The sequence below is a fragment of the Tachyglossus aculeatus genome, chromosome 6, assembly GCF_015852505.1.
Source record: "Tachyglossus aculeatus isolate mTacAcu1 chromosome 6, mTacAcu1.pri, whole genome shotgun sequence".
NCBI classification, from domain to species: Eukaryota; Metazoa; Chordata; class Mammalia; order Monotremata; family Tachyglossidae; genus Tachyglossus; species Tachyglossus aculeatus.
The window spans coordinates 38,689,481-38,716,566 of record NC_052071.1 but is presented as its reverse complement, the minus strand read 5'-3'; the positions used below and the strand labels follow the sequence as shown (position 1 = coordinate 38,716,566).

At 52.7% G+C, this 27,086-nt stretch overlaps 2 protein-coding genes across 5 annotated transcripts in view; one reads left to right on the top strand and one right to left on the bottom strand.

The window, feature by feature from the left end:
• Nucleotides 1-13,102, top strand: part of HCFC1 (host cell factor C1) — a 40,873-nt gene extending 27,771 nt beyond the window's left edge. Inside the window, exons 19-26 of the mRNA XM_038747726.1 lie at nt 1,744-2,314; nt 2,693-3,058; nt 3,579-3,697; nt 4,732-4,872; nt 5,383-5,568; nt 5,993-6,290; nt 10,277-10,340; nt 10,529-13,102. Of these exons, the coding sequence (XP_038603654.1) occupies nt 1,744-2,314; nt 2,693-3,058; nt 3,579-3,697; nt 4,732-4,872; nt 5,383-5,568; nt 5,993-6,290; nt 10,277-10,340; nt 10,529-10,568 (1,785 nt within the window). The 3' untranslated portion in view covers nt 10,569-13,102. The remainder of the gene's footprint in view (nt 1-1,743; nt 2,315-2,692; nt 3,059-3,578; nt 3,698-4,731; nt 4,873-5,382; nt 5,569-5,992; nt 6,291-10,276; nt 10,341-10,528) is intronic.
• A 1,600-nt stretch (nt 13,103-14,702) lies between these two features.
• LOC119929728 (ras-related protein Rab-7a-like) lies at nt 14,703-27,055 on the bottom strand. 4 transcript variants are annotated; one of them, XM_038747972.1, is made up of 6 exons: nt 26,990-27,055; nt 26,114-26,179; nt 25,126-25,322; nt 16,994-17,212; nt 15,088-15,213; nt 14,703-14,923 (listed from the first exon to the last, which is right to left on the bottom strand). In XM_038747972.1, the coding sequence occupies exons 1-6, from the start codon at nt 27,003-27,005 to the stop codon at nt 14,843-14,845; spliced, it is 705 nt and encodes a 234-aa protein (XP_038603900.1). In that variant the 5' UTR covers nt 27,006-27,055; the 3' UTR covers nt 14,703-14,842. The 4 variants fall into 4 exon arrangements, with proteins under 4 accessions (XP_038603900.1, XP_038603901.1, XP_038603902.1 ...); XM_038747973.1 differs by lacking the exon at nt 26,990-27,055 and having other exon boundaries at nt 25,126-25,300; nt 26,114-26,611; XM_038747974.1 differs by lacking the exon at nt 26,990-27,055 and having other exon boundaries at nt 25,126-25,252; nt 26,114-26,611.
• Between the last annotated feature and the right edge of the window lie 31 nt (nt 27,056-27,086).

Sequence of the window (27,086 nt, the reverse complement as noted above, 5' to 3'; positions counted from 1 at the left end):
GTAATTGAGGCCCAGAGTAGTGAAGTGACTTGCCCAGGGTCACACAGCGGATAAGTGGCATATATATATATATATATCGTCATCATCGTCATCAATCGTATTGAGCGCTTACTGTGTGCAGAGCACTGTACTAAGTGCTTGGGAAGTACAAGTTGGCAACATAGAGAGACGGTCCCTGCGCAACAGTGTCTCCCTCAGGAGTTCGAGCTGCTTGTCGTAGGAGTATACTGTGGATAAGTAAAGCTCTTCCACTTCCCTGGGCCTCAGTGACCTCATCTGTAAAATGGGGACTAAGACCGGGCTTCAGTGACCTCATCTGTAAAATGGGGATTAAGACTGGGAGCCCCCCGTGGGACAACCCGACCACCTTGTAACCTCCCCAGCGCGTAGAACAGTGCTTTGCACATAGTAAGCGCTTAATAAATGCTATTATTATTATTATTATTATCATTAACTGGCCGTGGGGGAGGACTGGAGCCAGGCGTTGCACTTCCTGTGTTTGGCCAGCAGAGGACGCTGGGGATCGCGTGCGACTTTCTGGTGTTTTCATTGAGCCTTCGACAGGCCTCCCCATTCCCCCTGCTTTTCACTTAATAATAATAATAATAATAGTAACAGTGACATTTATTAAGCGCTTACTATGTGCAAAGCACCGTTCTAAGCGCTGGGGAGGATGCAAGGTGATCAGACTGTCCCAAGCGAGGCTCACAGTCTTCATCCCCATTTTACAGATGGGGTAACTGAGGCTCAGAGCGTTAAGTGACTTGCCCAAAGTCCCACAGCTGACGGCGGAGCCGGGATTTGAACCCGTGACCTCTGACTCCCAAGCCCGGGCTCTTTCCAAAGAGCCACGCTGCTTCCCCCAACCCGGAAACGCCACTTGCCCACTGGGTGACCTTGGGCAAGTCACTTGCCCGTGCTTCCATTCCCTCCGCTGTGAAATGGGGATTCGATACTTCAGTGCTCTTTGTCTCCCAAAAACCGAAGGCCCCTTGTGGGACGGACTGTGTTCCACCTGACAGTCATCTCATATCCGCCCCAGTGCTTGGTTCGTAGTAAGTGGCTAATGTGCCGCAACTATTATTATTATTATTATTATTATTATTATTATTATTATTATTTATCAAGTGTGCTTTCAGAGAAGGGAGGGGAACCATACTGTGTACAAGAGGCCTGAAAAAGTAATAGAAGCGACTGTGAGCCCGCTGTTGGGTAGGGACTGTCTCTATGTGTTGCCGACTTGTACTTCCCAAGCGCTTAGTACAGTGCTCTGCACACAGTAAGTGCTCGATAAATACGATTGATTGATTGATTGATTGATTGATTGATTTAGAACCCCCACACCCCAGTCCTGGCTGTACTGTCCCGCAATAGACACAGTGACCCTGTCTTCGCCAACCTCCCTGGCCATTCCAGTCCCACCTGAAATTTATCTGCTCTCGTTTGCCTTTTGGGGCCGATCTTCCCCTCATCCCCCTGACGTTTTCCCGTTTCGCTTCCTGACCTCACCCCATACATTGCACTGTCTTCTAAAAGACTTTCGACCTCTTCCGTCACACCTGAAATTCCCCGGCAGTGGCCTCCAAGGTGAAGGTGGCCGGCCCCGCCTGCGGCCAAGCTGAGCAGGGCCAGGCTCCTCCGGACCGGGTGTCTCTGGGAGCCGCCTCGTCCCTGCCACTTTAGATCGTGCCCTCGGTGCCCTGAGCCCAGGCCTCTGACCCGGCTTGTCCCTCCTGCTCCTAGAACATCTCGTCCATGGCGGAGGCTCCCTCGGAGACTGCCACCCCGGCCGCCCCCGCCACCGCCCCGGCCACCGCGGGCCCCGCGCCCGGCGCGGAGACGGCCGAAGCCCAGCTGGCCGCCGGTGACATCCTGCAGCCCTCGGAGGAGATGCAGTCCGAGACGGAGTCGCAACAGCTGCTGCAGGCTGCGGCGGCGGCGGCGGTGCCAGTGGGCGAGCCGGCAGAAGCGCTGCCGACCCCGCAGAACCCCGACCTCCCGACGGCCATGGACATCGGGGCTCCGGTGGAGCCCCCAGGCCAAGAGACCCCCAGCCCGGCCGTCGTGGCCGCCGTGGTGGTGCAGCCGCCGCCGGTCCCGCCGCCTCAGCCCGAGGTGGACCAGTTGGCCCTGCCCCAGGAGCTGATGGCCGAGGCCCAGCCCGGCACCACGACCCTGATGGTGACGGGGCTGACCCCGGAGGAGCTCGCCGTCACCGCCGCGGCCGAGGCGGCGGCTCAGGCGGCGGCCACCGAAGAGGCCCAGGCTCTGGCCATCCAGGCCGTGCTGCAGGCTGCCCAGCAGGCGGTCATGGGTAAGTGTCCGGAGAGGGTGGCGACCCAGCCGGCCCCTTGGCACAAAGGTCCCACGTCCCTCTGACTGCCTGCGGGTGGAGAAAGAAGACCGATCGCACCTGGTGAGGGGGTGGGAGCGGGAGCAGGTTACCAAGCATGGAGCTTTGAAGTCAGAGGAGTGGCGTGGGTAAAGCAGGTATTTCTGGACGGCGGAGAGCCTGGGTGCCGGGCAGAGGTCCAGTCCTGCTGGGAAGGCGTCGCCGGGAGCGCTGGGAGGGGAGAGAGATAGAGCACGGTTCTCTGTTTGATTAATTGATTGACCTGTCCCTCCCAGGACGGGGTAGCCGGCCGGCCCTGAGTCGCCAGGGTACCTAAGTGTTGCTGTGTTCCCCGAGCAGGTGCAGGGGAGCCCATGGACACCTCAGAGGCGGCCGCCGTGGCCCAGGCCGAGCTGGGGCACCTGTCTGCCGAGGGCCAGGAGGGCCAGCCCACGGCCATCCCCATCGTGCTGACGCAGCAGGAGTTGGCAGCCCTGGTGCAGCAGCAGCAGCAGCTCCAGGAAGCCCAAGCTCAGCAGCAGCAGCAGCAACAGCAGCAGCAGCAGCAGCAGCAACAGCAGCAACATCAGCACCACCACCTGCCCACCGAGGCCCTGGCCCCGGCCGACAGCCTGAACGACCCGTCGACCGAGAGCAACGGGCTCAATGAACTAGCCAGTGCCGTCACGAGCACCGGAGCCCTGCTGCCGTCCACAGCCACGGAGAGTAAGTGTGGGCCCAGCCGGCACCTTTCGTCTCCCCTCTCTTTGCCTCAGCCCGGCGGGGAAGGCTTTTTTAAGCTTCTCCCCGAGCGACGAGAACTTGAATGCCCCCGACTCTTTCTGTGCCAGACACCTAGATTCCCTCCCCAGCCCCAGTACGTCACAGACACCTCCCAGCATTGAATGGGCCTCGCTCCGGCTCATCGGTGAGAGCGGTATTTCGGGAAGAGGTGTCCCCGGAATGCGTTGCCTTTGGCTGAGGGGCATAGGATCGGCGTTCCAGGAGACCAGGAGCTAGGGCTTTCAAGGGAGTCCGTGATTGTGCCAACAGGGTGACGACCCGGGGAGAGGGCGTGCGGGCGACCGGGTTTCCGAAGCGCCCAGGAGGAAGGGCCGGGAGACCCCGTGACAACCCAGGGCGGCCACGGTGCCACTCGAGGAAGCCCGCGCCTCCCTTTAAGAGCAGGATCGAGCTTCCAGCCAGGTCTCCCGCCAACTTTTCTCTCTGGGCCTTTGTTTTCCAGGCCTGGCTCCGTCCAGTACGTTTGTGGCTCCCCAGCCGGTGGTGGTGGCCAGTCCCGCCAAGCTGCAGGCAGCTGCCACGCTTGCCGAGGTGGCCAACGGCCTCGAGCCCACGGCAGCGGTAAGTGAAGACGGTGGTTACCCAGAAAAGCGGTGGGGTAAGCGAGGGAGCCGGAGGCAGTCACCTCAGGGGAGAACCGTCTGTGCGTGCCGTCAAAGGGAACCTTGTTTCTCTCCGATAAATGGCGAGCAACAAAACTAGGAAACGGCAGCAAGAAAGCCAACTTTGGGAAGCTGGGAGGTGTGCCAGGAAACTGGGATTGGGCAAGCTTGTATGGGGCTGCCCCCGGGCTACATCTGGCCTCTTGAGAGGTTCCGTTCCATCACAGACTTAACTCCAGATGGAGAGCCAGGGTCACCAGGCCCTGGAGCAGGGTTTCCCAGGAGCCACGCGAGGCCCACCACCACCTGACGTACCTGGGTGGGGTGGGAGCCCTGTACTGTGCATTTGGTGGCATGGCTCAATGGAAAGAGCACGGGCTTTGGAGTCAGAGGTCATGGGTTCAAATGCCGGCTCTGCCAATTGTCAGCTGCGTGACTTTGGGCAAGCTTCTCTGTGCCTCAGTAACCTCATCTGTAAAATGGGGATTAAGACTGTGAGCCCCCCATGGGGCAACCTGATCACCTTGTAACCTCCCCAGCACTTAGAACAGTGCTTTCCACGTAGTAAGCGCTTAATAAATGCCATTATTATTATTATTATTATTATTATTATGATTCTGCACACAGTAGGCCCTCAATAAATAACTATCGATTAATTGAAGGGAAGACAGTTGGCACTGGGGTACCGGGGCAGAACCAAAGTCTGAAATAAAGCGTTGGTTCCCTGACATGGTGAAGGGCTGCTTTTCCACGGAGAGATCTGGGTTTTCGGTTGATTCCCGCCTTTCCTTCGGCCTCACTTGCAACACGTGGGTGAAGGCATCTGAGAGCGGCGGCAGCTTTGAAGGCAGAAGGGCGGTTGAGTGTAAAAAGCCAGCGAGGCGAGGTTTCTTTCTGCCTCTCCTCAATCCCTGCCCCCGTCAGAGGTTCTGGAAAGAATGGTCCTCCTTCCCTCCCGGGCAAAAGCGGCCTGACCCACTTGCTCTCTTCCAGAAACCCGACCCACCTCCCCCGCCTGTGAAAGTTCCGGTTAAGAAGGAGAACCAGTGGTTTGACGTGGGCGTCATCAAAGGCGTCACCAATATGATGGTGACCCACTACTTCCTACCACCTGACGACGCCTCCCCGACGGACGTAAGTGCCCTCAGGGGTTGGAGGGGAGCCCCTCTCGCCCGCCTGAAGGTCGAGGGTCTTGACCATATAGCCAGCAGCGAAGGCGGGATCCTCCTGGGCTAGGGGCGGAGGAAAACGGACCCGGAAGATGTAGGGGTGGAAGCCCTGGCCCGGGGATGTGAGCGGGAGAGGAGAGTGGAGTGGCCGGGTCTTCCTTCCGGCCTCGAGCGCTCTGTCCCGCTTTGAATCCCACCTTCAGCCAGGAACGGGCTTTAGCGAAACAGCATTGATCATCATCAGTCGTATTTATTGAGCGCTTACTGTGTGCAGAGCACTGTACTAAGCGCTTGGGCAGTACAAATTGGCAACATATAGAGACAGTCCCCGCCCAACAGTGGGCTCCCAGTCTAAAAGGGGGAGGCAGAGAACAAAACCCCTGCCCAGGCCCTGTCCCCTCAGGGCACGGTGTCCAGGAGGTTCATGTCGGTTTTCTGTCCCGCCCCCCGCGCCCCTCCCGTGTCTCCTGGCCAGGATGACTCCGGCACCATCCCCGACTACAACCAGCTAAAGAAGCAAGAACTGCAGCCGGGAACGGCCTACAAGTTCCGCGTGGCCGGGATCAACGCCTGCGGGCGGGGCCCCTTCAGCGAAATCTCAGCTTTCAAGACGTGTCTGCCGGGCTTCCCCGGGGCCCCCTGTGCCATAAAAATCAGCAAGGTCAGTTGTGCCCTGGTCCTCCGTTCCCCAGCTGTCCTTTTTCCCTGCCCTGAGAACGGGTGCTGTGCACCCAGGAAGCGCTTAACGAATACTGCTCCAGCCGCTGCCACTCCTCCCTCTGTGGGGGCTGGCTTAGGACCCTGGCCTGGGTTTATCATAGCGTACCTTCCCAAGCACTTAGTACGGTGCCCTGCACACAGTCAGCGCTCAGTAAATACAGTCGATTGATTGCAGTCTGTTGCCTCAAACCTGCTGATGTGCTGCTGAGTCCCGTCCCTTATCTAGCCCACCGGAATGGGGGTGGAGAGGCTTGGAATATAAGGCCGGGGGAGGGAAGCCAAGCTTTCCTTACTGCTTTGGGTGTCTCCAACGCGTCCCCTCCTCCCCTGCCCCCTTCCCCATCTGTCCGGGCTTGTTCTGCCAGAGTCCCGACGGCGCCCACCTCACCTGGGAGCCGCCTTCCGTCACGTCGGGCAAGATCATCGAGTACTCGGTGTACCTGGCCATCCAGAGCTCACAGACAGGCGAGCAGAAGAGCTCGGCGCCAGCCCAGCTGGCCTTCATGCGGGTGTACTGCGGGCCCAGCCCGTCCTGCCTGGTGCAGTCGTCGAGCCTCTCCAACGCCCACATCGACTACACCACCAAGCCGGCCATCATCTTCCGCATCGCCGCCCGCAACGAGAAGGGCTACGGCCCCGCCACGCAAGTCAGGTGGCTCCAAGGTAGGCCACCGGGCCCCCCCCCGCCCGGCCCGGGGTGGGGAAGGGGGGTGAGAGCGATCGGTGGGATTCGCGGAGCGCTTACTGGGCACAATCTAAGAGAGTAGGTGGGTGTTAGAGGATCGGATGATAGTAGGAGATCAGCCACATACGGTAGGAGGGAGATAGAGAAGTCAAGGAGCCTGACTTGGCTTCACGTAGCCTGTTCGTCTCTGTGCGATAAATAATTTGTTCGGCTGACCGATGTATGGACCAGTCTCTCCCAGTTCACTTGTGCTGCTTTCCCAGCACTTGAAAGGCCAAGAAACTTACCCTCTAAAGACGGTCTCAGCGCTTTCTCCTTTGTAACAAAACGTAGCAACGCACTTCGTGTCCTAAAGTGAGCCACTGACGGTCCTCCAGTGGTTAACACGAGGTCTTCCGGGCAAGTCCGGGAGAAGCAGCGTGGCTCAGTGGAAAGAGCCCGGGCTTTGGAGTCAGAGGTCACGGGTTCAGATCCCGGCTCCGCCAGTCGCCAGCTGTGTGACTTCGGGCAAGTCTCTTCGCTTCTCTGGGCCTCAGTTCCCTCATCTGTAAAACGGGGATTAAGACTGTGAGCCCCCCGTGGGACAACCTGATCGCCCTGTAACCTCCCCAGCGCTTAGAACAGTGCCTTTTAGACTGTGAGCCCACTGTTGGGTAGGGACTGTCTCTATATGCTGCCAACTTGTACTTCCCAAGCGCTTAGTACAGTGCTCTGCACACAGTAAGCGCTCAATCAATACGATTGATGATGAAGTCGCGTGACGGAGCTCACGGTCGAAGATGGAGGGAGAGTGGTTGTTTTCATCCCCATTTTACAGATGAGGAAACTGAGGAGTTAAGTCGCTCTTCAAGGATCTTACCCCTTATTTTCTTCACCCTGGTGGTGCCTCCTCATGATCTCATTCATACGCCACCATCATATGAGGGGCTTCCTGTGCCTTTCCAAGTTCATTCATTCATTCAGTCGTATTTATTGAGCGCTTACTGTGTGCAGAGCACTGTGCTAAGCGCTTGGGAAGTACAAGTTCGTGGCAAGTTTCCAAATAATACTTACCATGGTCTCTGAAAGGCTAAAAATGGGCCAAGTGCTGGGATGGATTCAGATGTGGTTCCTGTCCCGTGGAAAGGGCCCCGGGAGTCGGAAGGTTGTGGGTTCTAATCCCAGCTCTGCCACATCGGCTGTTTGATCTTGGGCAAGTCACTTCGCTTCTGAGTCAGTTGTCTGTAAAAATGAGGAGTAAGACTGTGAGCCCCATGTGGGGCAGGGACTATGTCCAACCTGATTACCTTCTATCTACCCCAACGCTTCGTACAGCGCTTAGCGCAGAGTAAGTGCCGAACAAATGCCATTGTTATTATGGGCTCATTAAAAAACCTTGTCACCTGGAGCTGGTGTGGCCTGCTCAACTGGAAGCCGCCGCAATGTAGATGGCTCTCCGTCCCAGACCACTCCCCTCCATTGAGCTTGCAACACACGATCCCCTTGTCCTTCTTGCCTGCCGTCCTTCTGACCCAGCTCAACTTTCCCTCCCTCTTGGGCTCCCGTTCCGAATGTGTCAGAAGTCTGGTCCCCGTTGCCAGAGCAGGAGGAACAGTGCCAGACCGGGGCCGTTTTCACTGTTTTGACTCCATTGTCATATTCTGGACTGCCGGCGACCAAAAAGGAAGCCCCTCTCTAAGCCAGCTCCCCGAATTTCGCTCCTCTGAGTTCAGTGATGGGCAGAAATAGATTTGATGTGAATTAACCGCATTTGAAGCGACTGCCGCTTTTCTGGTTTCCGGAAAGTCGATGTCGATCCGCCCGGTTCTTCCTAAAACTTGAGGGTTGGGCTGTCGCGCAAATTCCGCTGATGCCTAGACCTTGTGGGCTCCTAGGGACGGAGTTCCCGGGCGGCGTTCAGGCCGAGACGGGTGAGGAAACCGCGTACTTTGGCCAGAGTTTGGGATACCGTGGTGCTCTTCAACAACCCTAATTATTGACCACCTGCCCTTACGCTCCTGGACCACCCCTCCCTCCCCCCCTGCCTTTTTTTTTTATCTCCAATGTCTTGTTTCTTGTGCTGGAATTACAGTGGTCCCTACCAACAAAAATTGAACAAACGATAGTGGAGGCACTTGTTAACCACTTACTCCGTGCAAAGTACTGGGGTAGGTACAACAGAAGCAGATGGGAGATAATCAATCAATTGTATTTATTGTGTGTGCAGAGCACTGTACTAAGCGCTTGGGAAGTACAAGTTGGCAACATATAGAGACAGTCCTTACCCAACAGTGGGCTCACAGTCTAGAAGGGGGAGAGTCCCTGTCCCCTACGGAGCTCACGGTCTAAGATGGAGGGAGAGTGGTTGTTTTCATCCCCGTTTTACAGATGAGGAAACTGAGGCCCCGAGGAGTTAAGTGATTTGCCCAGGGGCAGGCAAGTGGGATTAGAACCCGGGTCTTCTGAATTCCAGGCCCGTGTTCTTTAATGCCTTCTACGGCCCTTCCTTTGAGGTCCGTTAAGGTCTTAATGGCCGGTGTCCCGTGTTGGTCTGCTTCTACACCGACTGCCGCAAGTCGTTCCCCTAACCGCGAAATCTTACAGTGACTTATTAGAGAAGCAGCGTGGCTCAGTGGAAAGAGCCCGGGCTTTGGAGTCAGAGGTCACGGGTTCGAATCCCCGACTCCACCACGTGTCTGCTGTGTGACCTTGGGCAAGTTGCTTCACTTCTCTGAGCCTCAGTGACCTCATCTGTAAAATGGGGATTACGACTGTGAGCTCCACGTGGGACAACTTGATCACCTTGTATCTCCCCCCCCCAGCGCTTAGAACAGTGCTCTGCACATAGTAAGCGCTTGACAAATGCCATTATTATTATTAGATGTCGGGCCCTTTTTCATCAGCCGGCTTCTCTCCTGCTCACTTCCTCTGCTGCTCTTCCCACTTCTTCCACGTCCCTTCCCAGTAGGTACAGTACCCTTCCCTTCCCTTCCCGGGGTACTGTACTTTTAGGCCGGACAGTCCCAGTTGGTCAGCAGAGACTTGCCAGAGGTTTACGGTTGGCAGTGTGAACGGCGAGGCCAGGCACCGCTCCGAGATCACGCTCTTTGGGGTCTTCTGTCATTAAGGAGAAGCAGCGTGGCCCCGCTTTGGAGTCAGAGGTCATGGGTTCAAATCCCGGCTCCGCCGCTTGTCAGCTGCGTGACTTTGGGCAAGTCACTTCACTTCTCTGTGCCTGTTACCTCATCTATAAAATGGGGACGAAGACTGGGAGCCCCACATGGGACAACCTGATCACCTTGTATTCTCCCCAGCGCTTAGAACAGTACATAGTAAGCGCTTAACAAATACCGACATTCTTATGAAGGAGAAGCAGCGTGGCTCAGTGGAAAGAGCCCCAGCTTTGGAGTCAGAGGTCATGGGTTCAAATCCCGGCTCCACCACTTCATCATCATCAATCGTATTTATTGAGCGCTTACTATGTGCAGAGCACTGTACTAAGCGCTTGGGAAGTACAAATTGGCAACATATAGAGGCAGTCCCTACCCAACAGTGGGCTCACAGTCTTTGTGACATTGGGCAAGTCACTTCACTTCTCTGGGCCTCAGTTACCTCATCTGTAAAATGGGGATGAAGACTGTGAGCCCCCCCGTGGGACAACCTGATCACCTTGTAACCTCCCTAGCGCTTAGAACAGTGTCTTTGCACATAGTAAGTGCTTAATAAATGCTATCATCATTATTGTCATCATCATCATCATCAATCGTATTTATTGAGCGCTTACTATGTGCAGAGCACTGTACTAAGCACTTGGGAAGTACAAATTGGCAACATATAGAGACAGTCCCTACCCAACAGTGGGCTCACAGTCTAAAGGGACAGATTTCTGCACCCGGTTACCTGCTGGCCATGCTCCCCCAGCCCCTGCGAGAAGCTACGGCACCTTCACCTTTCCTCCCTTCTCTCCCTGCCTTTTTCATTCCAGAGTCAAGTAAAGACGGCTCTGGAACAAAGCCTGCGAGCAAGAGGCCCTTCTCCTCCCCGGAAATGTAAGTCCCGAGGCCCGGGGGCTCTCTTCCTGACCCCCGTGGGGGAAGGGGGCGAGGGGAAGCCATTTGGGTGGGGCTGGTAAAGCTTCGTCTGAGGCCAAAGAAGCTGAAGAATGGCCCCTCTTCCTCCCTCGGATAGTTTTCCTCTCCCTGTAACCGTCCCTTCTCTCCTGTCCTCTCCCTCCCAGGAAATCAGCTCCAAAGAAGTCCAAGGCAGATGGCCAGTGAAAGGACAGCGCCCACCTGTCCCCTGCTCCTGCTCCACCCCCTCGGCTCCGCTTCCGAGACCGACAACGCCTGCTGCCGCCGCCGCCGCCACCGCCGCCCCGCGCGCCTCCCCTTCCCCGACTTCCACATCCCCCCGCCGCGTGAGCCGCCGGCCACAGTTTTACCTGCGCTCGTCATTTTTTAAAGAGGAAAGCAAACTGTTGCGAGGAAAGCACATTTCACCGTTGGGGGAAGAAAGGCAAGGATGGGGCCGGAACGACACGGCCCCTCGGCTTCGGATCTGCGCATACGGGACCCTTGGATAGACGGACGTAGCCCGCCCCGGCGGGCCCGTGGGAGAAAACGGGGAATAAACTGTGAGAGGCCGTCACAGCCTCCCCCACGTGCGCTCTGGGCACTGGCGGTTCCGTGCAGGCTCTGTTCCCGTTCTGTTGTTCAGAGACTGAGGGGAAAAAGTTAACTCCTTTTTTTAAAAAACAAAAAAACAAAAAAAAAAAACAACCCCACAACAGACAAACTTTGTTTTTCATCAGCCCTGGGTTTTCCTGGCTGGGGAGCGAGGGGATGACGACGGTAAAAAGAGCAAGGAATGGAAAAGGCGCTTGAGCCTTTTTCTCCCCCTTCCCTTGGAAGATGATGCTCTGTTCTGCTCCGGACCCCGGCGGGGGGGCATTGCCAGGATTGAAAATCCCGTCTGCGGCAGTCACCAAGCGGGTTGTCGCCAGTGGCTGTTTTTTTCCCTTTTCCCCCACCCCCCCCTTTTCCATCTTTTGTTCTCAACCACCCACGCTCCTTAAACCCACCCCTCCTGCCTCGGCCCCCCGGGGCCACAGTCGGGGGGTGCCGATAAGGGAGTACGTGACCCCTTGGCAGACTCAGCCAAGCCCGGACGTTTCCAGTCCGTGCAAACTCAGCGGCCTTCTCACCCCTCCCCTCAAACCAGTCGTCGGTGGTCTCCTGTGGCGTGAGCGGGGCTTTCTACGAGGAAAAAAAACAAACTATGAACGGGCAGCCCGGTCCACAGGATGCTTCACTGTGGGGGAGGTGGTCACGGAGGGGGCACCCCGCAAATACTACTCTCCTGGTTGGGGGGGGGGGGGGTTGTTTTCGTTTTTACATGTTGAAGTTGACAGAATGAAGTTATCACTTTTTATTACAATCTCAAGCGTGTGGGGTTTTTGTGTTTTTGGTTTTTCCGGGGGTTCTTTTTTTTTTAATTTTATTGTCAGCTATGTACAGATTGAGTTTGGGGGTGTTTCTCGTTTTGGTTTAGCGTCTGAGTCTTAGGGTGCAGCGGGAACAGCAGCGACGGAGGAGCAAGGCTGGGACGGTCGGGGGGGGGCGGGGTGCCCAGCTGCTTCTTTCGAGAAGTGCTTGAAGGTGCTGGCGTCGTGACTTTTGGAAGGGGGTCAGATGGGTTGTTTTTGTTTCCTTCCCCAACGCCGACTCTGTTTGCATGTTGCTGCCACTCCCTCGCCCCCCCCCCCCCTCCTTGTGGTTGACTTAATTTCGCCCTTCTCCCACCCACTCCCCCTTTTCTCACCAGGACAAAAAAGGGTCCTCCCCGGAGCCGGGTAGCCGCTCCCAGCCCCCCGCCGGACACCCGCAGGGTCGTCCTGGCAAATCGGGAAGCGCGTCTAGGGCTGGGAGCTCGAAGCCAGCTGGGTACTGGGACCCGGGACGGAGGAAAGACCAAAAGAGACTGCCGATTTCACAGCCTTCAGGACGCCCCGTTCAAGTCCGGGCTGCCTGGAAAGTTTCCCCGAACAAAAAAAAAAACACCCCTCCCTCCCACTGAGCCCTTTTTTAGGTGGGGGGACGGGGGAAGAGCCCTGACAGGAGGGGACTTGCGATGTTTTCGACCGCTCGTGGGCACCTGACGGCCCCCGCGGAGCTGCTCGTACCACAGGGAGCTGCTGGACGACGCGCACCGGTCCCAGGGGCCGGGAGGGAGCCGAATCCAAGGGGGCCGCTCCGCCGACAAATTCCATGAATTTGTGGACCCGCTTCCACACGGCCTCCCCGCCGGAGTTGATGAGGCTGAGCCCGAAGTCCGGGAGGAGGGGAGGGCTGAGCGCTGAACCGGATGGGCGAGGGGAGAGAGAAGAGCCCTCGCTTCCTCAGTGAGCTGCAACCCCTGCATTCTGGGTTGGCAACACAAGCACTTTTTAAATGTTGTAAAAAGAGAATTTCCAACCAAGAACTCCACCTCTGCACCGTGGCCAGCGGTTCCCCCACCCTGTTCTTGGGAATGGGGAAACAGCGGCTCTGGCTGTGCCCGCCCGCCTCCCGCCCCCTCCGGGCTCCCGTTATTTTGTATTATAGTGGATTTCGCTGTGGAAACTTGACCGTTTAGTCTTTTGGATTCCACTCACCCGGCCCTGCCCTACCTGTTTTTTCCCCACCCCCCCACCCCCGTTTTTGAGAACAGCGTATCTCTCCCATTGTAGAGTTAATCCCCGTGACTCAATATTACCATAGTGCTATCTGTCGTTTTTGTGCTATTTTGAACAATTAAAGACATTTTTTGGAAATGACCATCTCCGTGTCTCTCTCCCCTGGGTCCCGGCCCCCTTCCCCGTTTGGTTAAAGCCGGTTGGATTCGGAGCGTTAGGCCACAGACTCCGTGGGCAGGGCTAGCGGAAGTCGGGTGGGCTTTCTTGGGGGGGTGCAGGGTTCGGATGCAGGCGGGGCTGGTTTTCTTCTTAATTTCATCCCCTATCCTGTCAGCGTCGTTCCCTCATCCCTCCCCTCAATGCCCCCCGGTGTAGACCAACCCGGTGTAGAGATTTCTAGAGTCTTGGGGGGCTCCAGTGCCCCCAGGGCAGGACGGGGCAAGAGAGTTGAGCTTGGACGGTGGTACTGCCAGCCAAGGAAGGGTGGGCATGGCCCCTGGGAAAGAGAAGAGCCAGCATCTGCAAGCGCAGGATCTAAAAACAGGCCCTCAAAGTCACCTGGCTGCCTCCACACTCTCAGCTATGTCCGCCTTGGAGCGACTGAGAAGCAGCGTGGCTCAGTGGAAAGAGCCCGGGCTTTGGAGCCAGAGGTCATGGGTTCAAATCCCGGCCCCGCCAATTGTCAGCTGTGTGACCGTGGGCAAGCCGCTTCACTTCTCTGGGCCTCGGGTACATCATCTGTAAAATGGGGATGAAGACTGTGAGCCCTCCGTGGGACAACCTGATCAAAGCACGGTGCTTTGCACGTAGTAAGCGCTTAATAAATGCCATCATTATTATTATTACTGCTTCCTGCCCACCCCTTGGCAGGCATCATGCCCCTTCACCCTCCTGGCCTGGGGCGGCTCCTGAGTGAAAGGGAACTTTCACTCCACAGCAAATGGGGGAATTATTATTATTATTATGGCATTTATTAAGCGCTTACTATGCAAGCACATAGTAAGCGCTTAATAAATGCCATCATTACTATTATTATTATGTGCGAAGCACTGTTCTAAGCGCTGGGGAGGTTACAAGGTGATCAGGTTGTCCCTCAGGGGGGCTCACGGTCTTCATCCCCATTTTCCAGATGAGGGAACTGAGGCCCAGAGAAGTGAAGTGACTCGCCCAAAGTCCCACAGCTGACAATCGGCGGAGCCGGGGTTTGAACCCACGACCTCTGACTCCAAAGCCCGGGCTCTTTTCACTGAGCTACGCTGGGAATGGCCTGACCTTTCCGGTGGCGGAGGGTGGAGAGGTCCAGCGGCAGTCTTTCCCTTGCGTTGATGTGCCATCCGGGAACCCGCATTACAGGTGAGAAGTGTGCTCACCAGGCTTCCTCCCCCTCATCCCCAACCCCCTTTATCTGGAGCCTCAGTCTCCCTCTCGCACTGTCCGAGGGGTGTCCCTGGGGAAAAGATGGCCGAGGAGGGCCAAAGAGAAGAGAAGCAGCGTGGCTCAGTGGAAAGAGCACAGGCTTTGGAGTCGGTGGTCAGGGGTTCAAATCCCGGCTCCGCCAACTGTCAGCTGTGTGATTTGGGGCAAGCCACTTAACTTCTCTGTGCTTCTGTTCCCTCGTCTGTAAAATGGGGTGACCGTGAGCCCCTTGTGGGACAACCTGATCACCTGGTAACCTCCCCAGCGCTTTGAACGGTGCTTGGCACATAGTAAGCGCCTAATAAATGCCATCATCATCATCAACTGAAAGCCTGGTGACGTTCATCACCCGCTTTTATTGCCAAAGTGCCGAGAAGGCCTGCAGGCTCCAGCTCGGGGGGAAGGGGCCTGGGCCGGAGGTGGAGGCCGGGCAGTGAGAAGGGACGGGCCGGTCCGTCGGACTCAACAAGCACAGAGTTTCCGCTCGCGTTTCTCCTGGTGAAGGTGAACCGTGTCTCCCAGGACCAGCTCCGGTTCTCGGTGCTGCAGGGACAGATCGGAATGGGAGACCCTGGGCAGTCGAGCCTCCGACGTTGGGACTCCCGGCCCCGTGGACCGCCAGTTTAGCTGGTGGGGGGCTTCCCTCCCCGACGCCGGGCGCTCTAGCTGAGTTGAGGGTCAGCTTCACCCCTCTACCCCCGCCTCACCTGCCCCAGAGTGGCCCGCACGGCACTCTGGAAGGCGAGATCCACGTTGGTGGCCTCCTTGGCGCTGGTCTCAAAGTACTGAGCGTGTGCTCTGGCGCACCACTCCTCCGCCTCCTCACGAGAAACCTGGGCGTAGAGTGGCACCCCTCAGGCGGGGCCGGAGTCCCCGAGTCCTCTAGACTGTAAGTTCGTTGTGGGCAGGGAATGGAGCAGTGTGGCTTAGCGGCTAGAGCACGGGCCTGGACCTGGGTTCGTTCATTCAGTCGTATTTATTGAGCGCTTACTGTGTGCAGAGCACTGGACTAAGCGCTTGGGAAGTCCAAGTTGGCAACATAGATGGTCCCTACCCGACAGCGGGCTCACAGTCTAGCTCTCTTCCTCCCTTCAAGGCCCTACTGAGAGCTCATCTCCTCCAGGAGGCCTTCCCATGGGCAAGTCACTTGACTTCTCGGTGCCTCAGTTCCCTCATCTGTAAAATGGGGATTAAGACTGTGAGCCCCCCGTGGGACAACCTGATCACCTTGTAACCTCCCCAGCGCTTGGAACAGTGCTTTGCACATAGTAAGCGCTTAATAAATGCCATCATTATTATTATTGTTCCCAGACTGAGCCCCTTCCTTCCTCTCCCCCTCGTCCCCCTCTCCATCCCCCTCATCTTACCTCCTTCCCTTCCCCACAGCACCTGTATATATGTATATATGTTTGTGCATATTTATTACTCTATTTATTTATTTTACTTGTACATATCTATTCTATTTATTTTCTTTAGTTAGTATGTCTGGTTTTGTTCTCCGTCTCCCCCTTTTAGACTGTGAGCCCACTGTTGGGTAGGGACTGTCTCTCTATGTTGCCAACTTGTACTTCCCAAGCACTTAGTACAGTGCTCTGCACACAGTGAGTGCTCAATAAATACGATTGGTTGATTGATTGATTGATTAGAAGGGTTCTAATCCCGGCTCCACCACGTCTGCTGTGCGACCTTGGGTAAGTCACGTCACTTCTCTGGGCCTCAGTTACCTCACCTGTAAAAATGGGGAACAAGAGTGAAAGCCCCACGTGGGATAGGGACTGTGTCCAACCTGATTGACTTGTATCTACTCCAGCGTCTAGAACAGTGCTTGGTAAGCACTTGAATATTGTAATTATTAACTCATTATATTGTACTCTCCCAAGTGCTTAGGACAGTGGTCTGCACGCAGTAAGCGCTCAATAAATACCATGGACGATGACGAGTAATAGGAGCGCCCCACAGCCCTGCACCCTGCCCAAATGGGCACCCACCTGGCTGCCCGGGCCAGGTTCTGAAAAAGTGGACCTCCACGCCCCGACCCCAGTAATAATACTAATGATGGCATTTGTTAAGCGCTTACTATGTGCAAAGCACTGTTCTAAGCGCTGGGGAGGATACAAGGTGATCAGGTGACAACCACGTGGGGCTCACAGTCCTCATCCCCATTTTAATAATAATAATAATGGCATTTATTAAGCGCTTACTATGTGCAAAGCACTGTTCTAAGCGCTGGGAAGGTTACAAGGTGATCAGGTCGTCCCACGGAGGGCTCCCAGTCTCAATCCCCATTTTCCAGATGAGGTAACTGAGGCCCAGAGAAGTTAAGCGACTTGCCCAAAGTCACTCAGCTGGCAATTGGCGGAGCCGGGATTTGAACCCATGACCTCTGACTCCAAAGCCCGTGTTCTTTTCCACTGAGCCACGCATTTTACAGATGAGGCTCCGAGAAGTTCAGGGACTTGCCCAAGGTCACACAGCAGACATGTGGCGGAGCCGGGATTCGAACACATGACTTCTGACTCCAAAGCCCGCGCTCTTTCCACCGCTTCTCTGTACTAACCGTCCTCCGGGCCTCTCAGCAGGATGGAGCGGAGGGGGGACTCCGGGGGGACCCACCTGACGGCCGGGCAGGTCGGTCTTGTTCCCAACCAGCACGAAAGGGAAGCGGTTGGGATCGGCTGGGGCGGCCTGGATCAGGAATTCCCGGTGCCAGGTGTCCAGGGCTCGGAAGGAGGCCGGGGCCGTGACATCGAAGACGAGGAGGCAGCAGTGAGAGCCCCGGTACAGCCCCACTCCCAGCGACTGGAACCGTTCCGTGCCTGCCGTGTCCCAGATCTGAACGGGGGGGAATCAATCAATCAATCAATCATATTTATTGAGCGCTTACTAGGTGCAGAGCACTGTACTAAGCGCTTGGGAAGTACAAATTGGCAACATATAGAGACAGTCCCTACCCAACAGTGGGCTCACAGTCTAAAAGGGGGAGACAGAGAACAAAACCAAACATACTAACAAAATAAAATAAATAGAATAGATATGTACAAGTAAAATAAATAAATAAATAGAGTAATAAATATGTACAAACATATATACAGGTGCTGTGGGGAAGGGAAGGAGGTAAGATGGGGGGGATGAAGAGGGAGACAAGGGGGAGAGGAAGGAAGGGGCTCAGTCTGGGAAGGCCTCCAGGAGGAGGTGAGCTCTCAGCAGGGCAGGGAAAAAAGACCCTTTAGGGGAATCTGTGCCCCCTGCCCCGGTCGCCCCTCCCGGCAACAAACTTCTCCCCCTCAACCCATCAAGCTCTGCCCTCCTCGGTGAACTCGGTGATAGATAGAGATGGATAGATAGATAGATAGAGATACATCTATCTATCTATAGATATAGATAGATAGAGATAGATAGAGATATCTATAGATAGATAGATATAGATAAATATAGATAGAGATAGATAGAGATAGATAGATATACATATATTTATCTATATCTATCTATAGATATCTCGATGAACTCCATCATCATCATCATCATCATCATCAATCGTATTTATTGAGCGCTTACTGTGTGCAGAGCACTGGACTAAGCGCTTGGGAAGTTCAAGTTGGCAACAGATAGAGACGGTCCCCTACCCAACAGTGGGCTCACAGTCTAGAAGGGGGAGACGGAGAACAAAACCAAACCTACTAACCAAATAAAATGAATAGACTAGAGATGTACAAGTAAAATAAATCAATCAATCGAGTAATAAATATGTACAAACATATATACATATATACAAGTGCTGTGGGGAACTCCACCCTGCTTACTGCTGTGGGGAAGACGCGGCACCCAGAGCCCCCAAAGCAGACAGAATGATGATGATGATGATGGCATTTGTTAAGCGCTTACTATGTGCCAGGCACTCAGTACAGCTGGGGCTACCAACAGCTCCCTGTGAGGGCATGGGCCTTGTTGCAGGGAGGGAGGGATGAAGCAGCGTGGCTCAGTGGGGGAAGCAGCGTGGCTCAGTGGAAAGAGCCCGGGCTTTGGAGCCAGGGGTCGTGGGTTCAAATCCCAGCTCCACCAACTGTCAGCTGTGTGACTTTGGGCAAGTCACTTTTCACTTCTCTGGGCCTCAGTTACCTCATCTGGAAAATGGGGATTAAAACTGTGAGCCCCCCATGGGACAACCTGATCATCTTGTAACCTCCCTAGTGCTTAGAACAGTGCTTTGCACATAGTAAGCGCTTAACAAATACCATCATTATTATTATTATTATTTGGAGTCAGAGGTCATGGGTTTGAATCCCGGCTTCACCACATGTCTGCTGTGTGACCTCGGGCAAGTCACTTCACTTCTTGGAGCCTCAGTTACCTCAGCTCTCTTCCTCCCTTCAAGGCCCTACTGAGAGCTCACCTCCTCCAGGAGGCCTTCCCAGACTGAGCCCCTTCCTTCCTCTCCCCCTCGTCCCCCTCTCCATCCCCCCCATCTTACCTCCTTCCCTTCCCCACAGCACCTGCATATATGTATATATGTTTGTACAGATTTATTACTCTATTTATTTATTTATTTTACCTGTACATATCTATTCTATTTATTTTATTTTATTAGTATGTTTGGTTTTGTTCTCCGTCTCCCCCTTTAAGACTGTGAGCCCACTGTTGGGTAGGGACTATCTCTATATGTTGCCAATTTGTACTGCCCAAGCGCTTAGTACAGTGCTCTGCACACAGTAAGCGCTCAATAAATACGATTGATGATGATGATGATGATTGATTTGGAGTCAGAGGTCATGGGTTCGAATCCCAGCTCCACCACATGTCTGCTGTGTGACCTCGGGCAAGTCACTTCACGTACATATTTATTACTCTATTTATTTATTTTACTTGTACATATCTATTCTATTTATCTTATTTTGTTAGTATGTTTGGTTTTGTTCTCTGTCTCCCCCTTTTAGACTGTGAGCCCACTGTTGGGTAGGGACTGTCTCTATATGTTGCCAACTTGTACTTCCCAAGCGCTTAGTCCAGTGCTCAGCACACAGTAAGCGCTCAACAAATACGATTGATGATGATGTTTGGTTTTGTTCTCTGTCTCCCCCTTTTAGACTGTGAGCCCACTGTTGGGTAGGGACTGGCTCTCGATGTTGCCAACTTGTACTTCCCAAGTGCTTAGTACAGTGCTCTGCACACATTAAGCGCTCAATAAATACGATTGATTGATTGATTGTTGGAGCCTCAGTTACCTCATCTGTCACATGGGGATGAAGACTGTGAACCCCAGGTGGAAAAACCTGATCACCTTGTATCCCCCCCCAGCGCTTAGAACAGTGCTTTGCCCGAACTAAGCGCTTAACAAATGCCGTCGTTATTATGATGATTATTATTATGAAGAGGCCAAACATCATCCCATCTCCTTCCTGGTTTCCCCCCGGCCCCTGAGATAGCAGCTGCTGGCCTACGCTGACAATTTGCTGGGGGCAGAGTCCACAGTGGGGTGAGGGATCGCCACACTGAGCGACAGAGGACGAAAACCTGATCCCTGCCTTAGGATCAGAAGGGATATAAGACACACACATCAGAAATTCGTAAGGGTACATAAAATTGTAGAAGATTTAGGAACAGCTCTATGAGGATGATGACCTAAGAATAAGCGCCTTTCCCACTCCGGTCTTTGGACGGGATCTGGGGAGACCCAGGGTCCGGGAACCAGCCCCGACCCTGGCTCGGATCACTGAGGCCCCAACTTCTCCTTTGCCTTCGACCCCGGGTGGCTGGGACCCCAGCGTGGGGTAGGGAGAACGGGGACAGAGATGGGGAGAAAAGAGGGGCAGCTTTTTTATGAATGGAAAGTCGATTTTGGAAGATTTGTCTCAGGGAATCACGACCCTGGGGAAAGCCACCATCTCCTCGGCCCCGTGTTCACTGCCACCTGAGGATGATGGAATCCAGGCTGCTGCACCTTTGGCATAATAATGATGGCGTTTATTAAGCGCTTACTATGTGTTCTAAGCACTGGGGAGGTTACAAGGTGATCAGGTTGTCCCACAGGGGGCTCACAGTCTTCATCCCCATTTTACAGATGAGGTAACTGAGGCACAGAGAAGTTGAGTGACTTGCCCAAAGTCACACAGCTGACAACTGGCAGAGCAGGGATTTGAACCCATGACCTCTGACTCCAAATAATAATAATAATAATGGCATTTATTAAGCGCTTACTATGTGCAAAGCACTGTTCAAGGCCCTACTGAGAGCTCACCTCCTCCAGGAGGCCTTCCCAGACTGAGCCCCTTCCTTCCTCTCCCCCTCGTCCCCCTCTCCATCCCCCCATCTTACCTCCTTCCCTTCCCCACAGCACCTGTATATATGTATATATGTTTGTACATATTTATTACTCTATTTTATTTGTACATATCTATTCTATTTATTTTATTTTTTTAGTATGTTTGGTTTTGTTCTCTGTCTCCCCGTTTTAGACTGTGAGCCCACTGTTGGGTAGGGACTGTCTCTATATGTTGCCAACTTGTACTTCCCAAGCGCTTAGTACAGTGCTCTGTACACAGTAAGTGCTCAATAAATGATTGATTGATTGTTCTAAGCACTGGGGAGGTTACAAGGTGATCAGGTTGTCCCACAGGGGGCTTACAGTCTTAATCCCCATTTTACAGATGAGGGAACTGAGGCACAGTGACTTGTCCAAAGCCACACAGCTGACAACTGGCAGAGCTGGGATTATGAACCCATGACCTCTGCCTCCAAATAATAAAAACAATAATGGCATTTATTAAGCGCTTACTATGTGCAAAGCACTGTTCTAAGCACTGGGGAGGTTACAAGGTGATCAGGTTGTCCCACAGGGGGCTCACAGCCCTCATCCCCATTTTACAGATGAGGTAACTGAGGCCCAGAGAAATTAAGTGACTTGCCCAAAGTCACACAGCTGACAACTGGCAGAGCTGGGATTTGCACCCATGACCTCTGCCTCCAAATCCCGTGCTCTTTCCATTGAGCCGTGCTGCTTCTCTTGTTGTCACAAATCGGCATCGAATTGTCACAGCCTTAATTCAGATGTCTGAACGTCCTGCTTCCTCCATTATACTCAGAGCTCCTGGAGGGTGGGGACCCACACCTGTTTTGTTTGGTTTGGTTTTTATTCTCTCAGTAGGTAGCCCCAGGACCTAGTGAACAGAATTGACGGAGATATATCCTGGTATATTTCCTGGAGTGATACGTGGGAACTGGAGACAGGTGGAGCTGATAGGGGGAAGGCTGCAGAGCGGAGTGGGCTGTCAGTAATAATAATAATAATAATAATAATGTTGGTATTTGTTAAGCGCTTACTATGTGCAAAGCACTGTTCTAAGCGCTGGGGAGGATACAAGGTGATCAGGTGGTCCCACATGGGGCTCACAGTCTTAATCCCCATTTTACAGATGAGGTCACTGAGGCCCAGAGAAGTGAAGTGACTTGCCCAAAGTCACACAGCTGACAATTGGCGGAGCCAGGATTTGAACTCATGACGTCGGACTCCAAAGCCCGGGCTCTTTCCACCGAGCCACGCTGCTTCTCAGTCAGTAACGCGTCAGAGAAGGGGACACACGGTTCTTCCCGTGGGTATGGCCAGCGCTTAGTACAGTGCTTTGCACATAGTAAGCGCTTAATAAATGTCATTATTATTATTATTAGTATTATTATTATTAGTTATTATTATGGGGCTGGGGGGAGCCGTGGGCAGGTTAGCATGACGGAGTGCAGGTAAATAATTTGAGGCAAACCTCTCTCCTTTCCAGGACAACCCCAAGGGCATCCAAAGGATGTTTTGTTTTGTTGTCTGTCTCCTCCTTCTAGACTGTGAGCCCGCTGTTGGGTAGGGATCGTCTCTATATGTTGCCAACTTGGACTTCCCAAGCGCTTAGTACAGTGCTCTGCACACAGTCAGCGCTCAATAAATACGATTGAATGAATGAATGAAGAGGAAATGTCTACTGCCTCTTGGGCCCCCATCCTGGCCCAAGCAGAGTCGCAGCTGGTAGGAGCAGAATCCTGTTGGGTCTCTAATAATAACAACAATAATTGTACTTATTAAGTGCTTACTATGAGGCAAGCACTGTTCTAAGTCCTGGGGCAGATACCAGTTCATCAGATTGGATACAGTCCTTGTCCCAAATGGGGCTCACAGTGTTAAGGCCCAAGCACTTAGAACAGTGCTCTGCACACAGTAAGCGCTCAATAAATATGATTGATTGATTAAGAACCATTTTACAGATATGGTAACTGAGGCACGGAGAACTGACTCGTCCAAGGTCACACAGCAGACGAATGGCATTAGAAGTGGGATTAGAACCCAGGTCCTTCTGACTCCCAGGACTGCGCTCTATCTGCGTGGCTCAGTGGAAAGAGCCCGGGCTTTGGAGTCAGAGGTCACGGGTTCAAACCCCGGCTCCACCAACTGTCCACTGTGTGACTTTGGGCAAGTCACTTAACTTCTCTGGGCCTCAGTTACCTCATCTGTAAAATGGGGATTAAGACTGTGAGCCCCCCGTGGGACAACTTGATCACCTTGTAACCTCTCCAGCGCTTAGAACAGTGCTTCACACATAGTAAGCGCTTAATAAATGCCATTATTATTATTATCCACTAAGCCATGCTGCTTTGCACACAGTAAGTGCTCAATAAATACGATTAGATGAATGAATGAACACCCAACACCCCAACACGCTGCTCCTCATTTTAGGAAGAACTGAGCTGGGATTCCTCAGTCATGGGACTGGACAAAATTAAAAATAAAAAACAACCTCCCAGCTCCACCTAAAGAGTACTAATTGAATGCCTTCTTAAAGCACTGTATTAGTTCCAAAAGAAGGAGGTCCCTGGCTTCAAGCGGTTTACCCTCTGACAGAGGCAGGCAGAGCAAAAAATGAAACAGAAAAGATGGAAAATAATGTAAATACAAGACACAAAAACCCAGAAGCTAATACCTGGAAATAAACCTACAGGATTAGTGAGATCTACCCAAGTGCTAGTCTGTAAGATCCTTTTTATAATAGTATTTGTTATAAACTTACTATATAATAATAATCATGATATTTGTTAAGCGCTTACTATGTGCCAGGCACTGTACTAAGCACTGGGGTAGGTACAAGATATTTAGTTGGATACAGTCCATGTCCCACGTGGGGCTCACAGTTTTAGTCCCCATTTTACAGATGAGGTAACTGAGGCAGAGAGAAGTAAGGTGACTTGCCCAAGGTCACCGTGCCAACAAGTGGCAGAGGCAGGATTAATAATAATAATAATAATAATAATAAATAATGATGGCATTTGTTAAGCGCTTACTATGTGCCAAGCACTGAGCTAAGCACTGGGATAGGTACAAGATATTTAGTTGGATACAGTACATGTCCCATTTGGGGCTCACAGTCTTAGTCCCCATTTTACAGATGAGGTAACTGAGGCAGAGAGAAGTAAGGTGAGTTGCCCAAGGTCACCGCACCAACAGGTGGCAGAGGCAGGATTAATGATAATAATAATAATAATAATAATAATAAATAATGATGGTATTTGTTAAGTGCTTACTATGTGCAAAGCACTGTTCTAAGTGCTGGGGGGGAATACAAGGTGATCAGGTTGTCCCACATGGGGCTCACAGTCTTAGTCCCCATTTTACAGATGAGGTAACTGAGGCTCGGAGAAGTTAAGTGACTTTCCCAAAGTCACACAGCAGACAAGTGGCAGAGCCGGGATTTGAACCCATGACCTCTGACTCCCAAGCCCGGGCTCTTTCCACTGAGCCACACTGCTTCTCTAGAAGCAGTGTATCCATATATACAACTGCCCACACATACATATATATAACTGTCCATATATACATACATGCTGTCTATATATACAGTTGTCCATAGACTGTCCCCCTGTCTCCCTTCTAGACTGTGAGCCCATGGTTGGGTAGGGACCGTCTCTATATGTTGCCAACTTGGACTTCCCAAGCGCTTAGTACAGTGCTCTGCACACAGTTAAGCGCACAATAAATATGATTGATTGATTGACAACTGTATCTACATATCTATATCTATATCTATCTAGATAGATAGATATATCTATATCCATCTATCTATATATCTCTATCTATCTATATCTATCTATCTATAGATAGAGATCTATCTATCTATATCTATCTATAGATAGATATAGATATAGATATATAGATACAGTTGTCAATCAATCAATCATATTTATTGAGCACTTACTGTGTGCAGATAGATAGATAGATATAGATAGAGATATATAGATAGATAGATATAGATATCTATAGATAGATAGATACAGGTAGATATAGATAGATATAGATATATTTATCTATATCTATCTATATAGATATCTATATATAGATAGATATCTATATAGATAGATAGATATAGATATATAAATAGATATAGATATATTTATCTATAGATAGATATAGATATAGATATATTTATATCTATCTATCTATCGATAGATAGATAGATATAGATAGATATAGATATATTTATCTATATCTATCTATATAGATATCTATATAGATAGATAGATATAGATATATAAATAGATATAGATATATTTATCTATAGATAGATAAATATATAAATAGATATAGATATATTTATCTATGTCTATCTATCGATATATATATATATATATATATATATATATATATATATATATATATATATATATATATGTATACGTGTGTGTGTGTATATCTATCCATTCCCTAGGGCACTCCCCAATACCTGGACGGTGACGGTCTGGTCATCCAACCACAGATCCTTGGTGAGGAAGTCGGCTCCGATGGTGGCTCGGTACCGGTTACTGAAGCGGTTATTGACATACTGGTTCATCAGCGCAGATTTTCCCACCCTGAGGGATGACTGAAGCCTCAGGGGCCGGGATCCTCCCCTCCCCAGTCTTCCCCCAGGAAGGGGCAAAGCTGTGAGTGAGAGGAGGGCCCCGGCCTCACAGCTCTCTTCCTCACCCTGTTGGTCCTCCCGCCTCCCTGGTGGGATGGTGGAGGTGGGGGTACCCAACCTGGCTCAGGGCTGGGCCGTGACCCTGGGGGTCCTCAGGCCCTGTCGGCCTCTGACTTCTCCCCCTCCAGACCTGATCACCTTGTAACCTCCCCAGCGCTTAGAACAGTGCTTTGCACATAGTAGGCCCTTAATAAATGCCACTATTGTTATTGTTAGCCTTCCCCCCTTGACACCAGGGGCAGGGAAGGGTGGGGAAATATGGGTGGGTCCAGCCTCCCAAGGGGGATGAGATAGGAATGTATTCTCCCAAGGGCCCTGCACACAGGAAGTGCTCAATAAATACCACTGATTCATCATCAATCGTATTTATTGAGCGCTTACTGTGTGCACAGCACTGTACTAAGCGCTTGGGAAGTACAAGTTGGCAACATATAGAGACAGTCCCTACCCAACAGTGGGCTCACAGTCTAATCAATCAATCAATCATATTTATTGAGCGCTTCCTATGTGCAGAGCACTGTACTAAGCGCTTGGGAAGTACAAATTGGCAACATATAGAGACAGTCCCTACCCAACAGTGGGCTCACAGTCTAAAAGGGGGAGACGGAGAACAAAACCAAACATACTAACAAAATAAAATAAATAGAATAGATATGCAATCCACCACCACCTCCCTCTGGGCTCCCTTCTCCCCAACCCTCGCCCCCTCTCAGGGTGCTGGAAGGTTCCTGAAGCCCCCCACCCCACTCACCCGGAGTTTCCAACGAGGAGCAGCTTGAGGTGGGACTGTCTTGAGGTGGCCATCCTGAGGCTGGGCCTGGGAGGGAGGGAGTCCAGGAACTGATCAGTAGCGGGTGGGGAAGCCAACTAGGGGCTGGAAAACTTCCCAAGCGCTTAGTGCAGTGCTCTGCACACAGTAAGCGCTCAATAAATACGATTGATTTATGGGGGGGGGGGCTTTCAAGTCGCAGGGTTGGGCAACGAGCCCCCTGCCTGCCCCCTGTTAGCCCGGGGCTCCAAGCCAAAGTCCCTTCCCACCCTGGAGGGGGAGGCTTTCCTGGATGGTGGTCGCCAATGGCCCCCCGGCCTCGGGAAGGGCCACGGGAAGAGTTGGGATCCCGGATCCGGGAAGGGCAGGATGGGGAAGGAGGAGCCACAAGTCGGAGGGGAGTCAACGAGGCCGCCTGGGCTGGCCCCCAAGGGGGAGGTCAAGGGACAATTTGGGCTTGGGGGGCCTGGGGCTAGTAGCCCCTGCAGCCTGGCCGGAGGGGGTGGGAAGGGCTGTTGGGCCCCCTCCCCTTTGGCCCTCCTCCTTCCCCTCCGGCCTCCTCTTATCTCCCCCGGCCCGCGGAAGCAGCCGTTTTCCCCCGGAGGCCTCTCCCTCCCCGCAGCCCGAGGTCATCATCAATCGTATTTCTTGAGCGCTTACTATGTGCAGAGCACTGTACTAAGCGCTTGGGAAGTCCAAATCGGCAACATCTAGAGACGGTCCCCACCCACCAGTGGGCTCACAGTCTAAAAGGGGGAGACGGAGAACAAAACCAAGCATACTAACAAAATAAAATAAATAGAATAGATATGTATAAATAAATAAATAGAGTAAAAAAATATGTACAAACATACATACATATATGTCCGCACATCTCTGCGGGGAAAGAGTTAAGCAGGGGAAAGGGAGGGCAGGGGACAGATTGAGGAGTGGGGGCGGGGCGGGGAGGGACGGG

Bases quoted from the DNA above. Each gene is read 5' to 3' on its own strand.
- LOC119929728 (XM_038747972.1), bottom strand. The intron at 25,323-26,113 runs GTGAGTGGGGTG...TCTCACTCACAG, and splicing joins CTCCTCGTTGGAAACTCCGG to CTTTGCCCCTTCCTGGGGGA. The intron at 14,924-15,087 runs GTGAGGCGGGGG...CTGTCCCTGCAG, and splicing joins TGCGGGCCACTCTGGGGCAG to CACCGAGAACCGGAGCTGGT.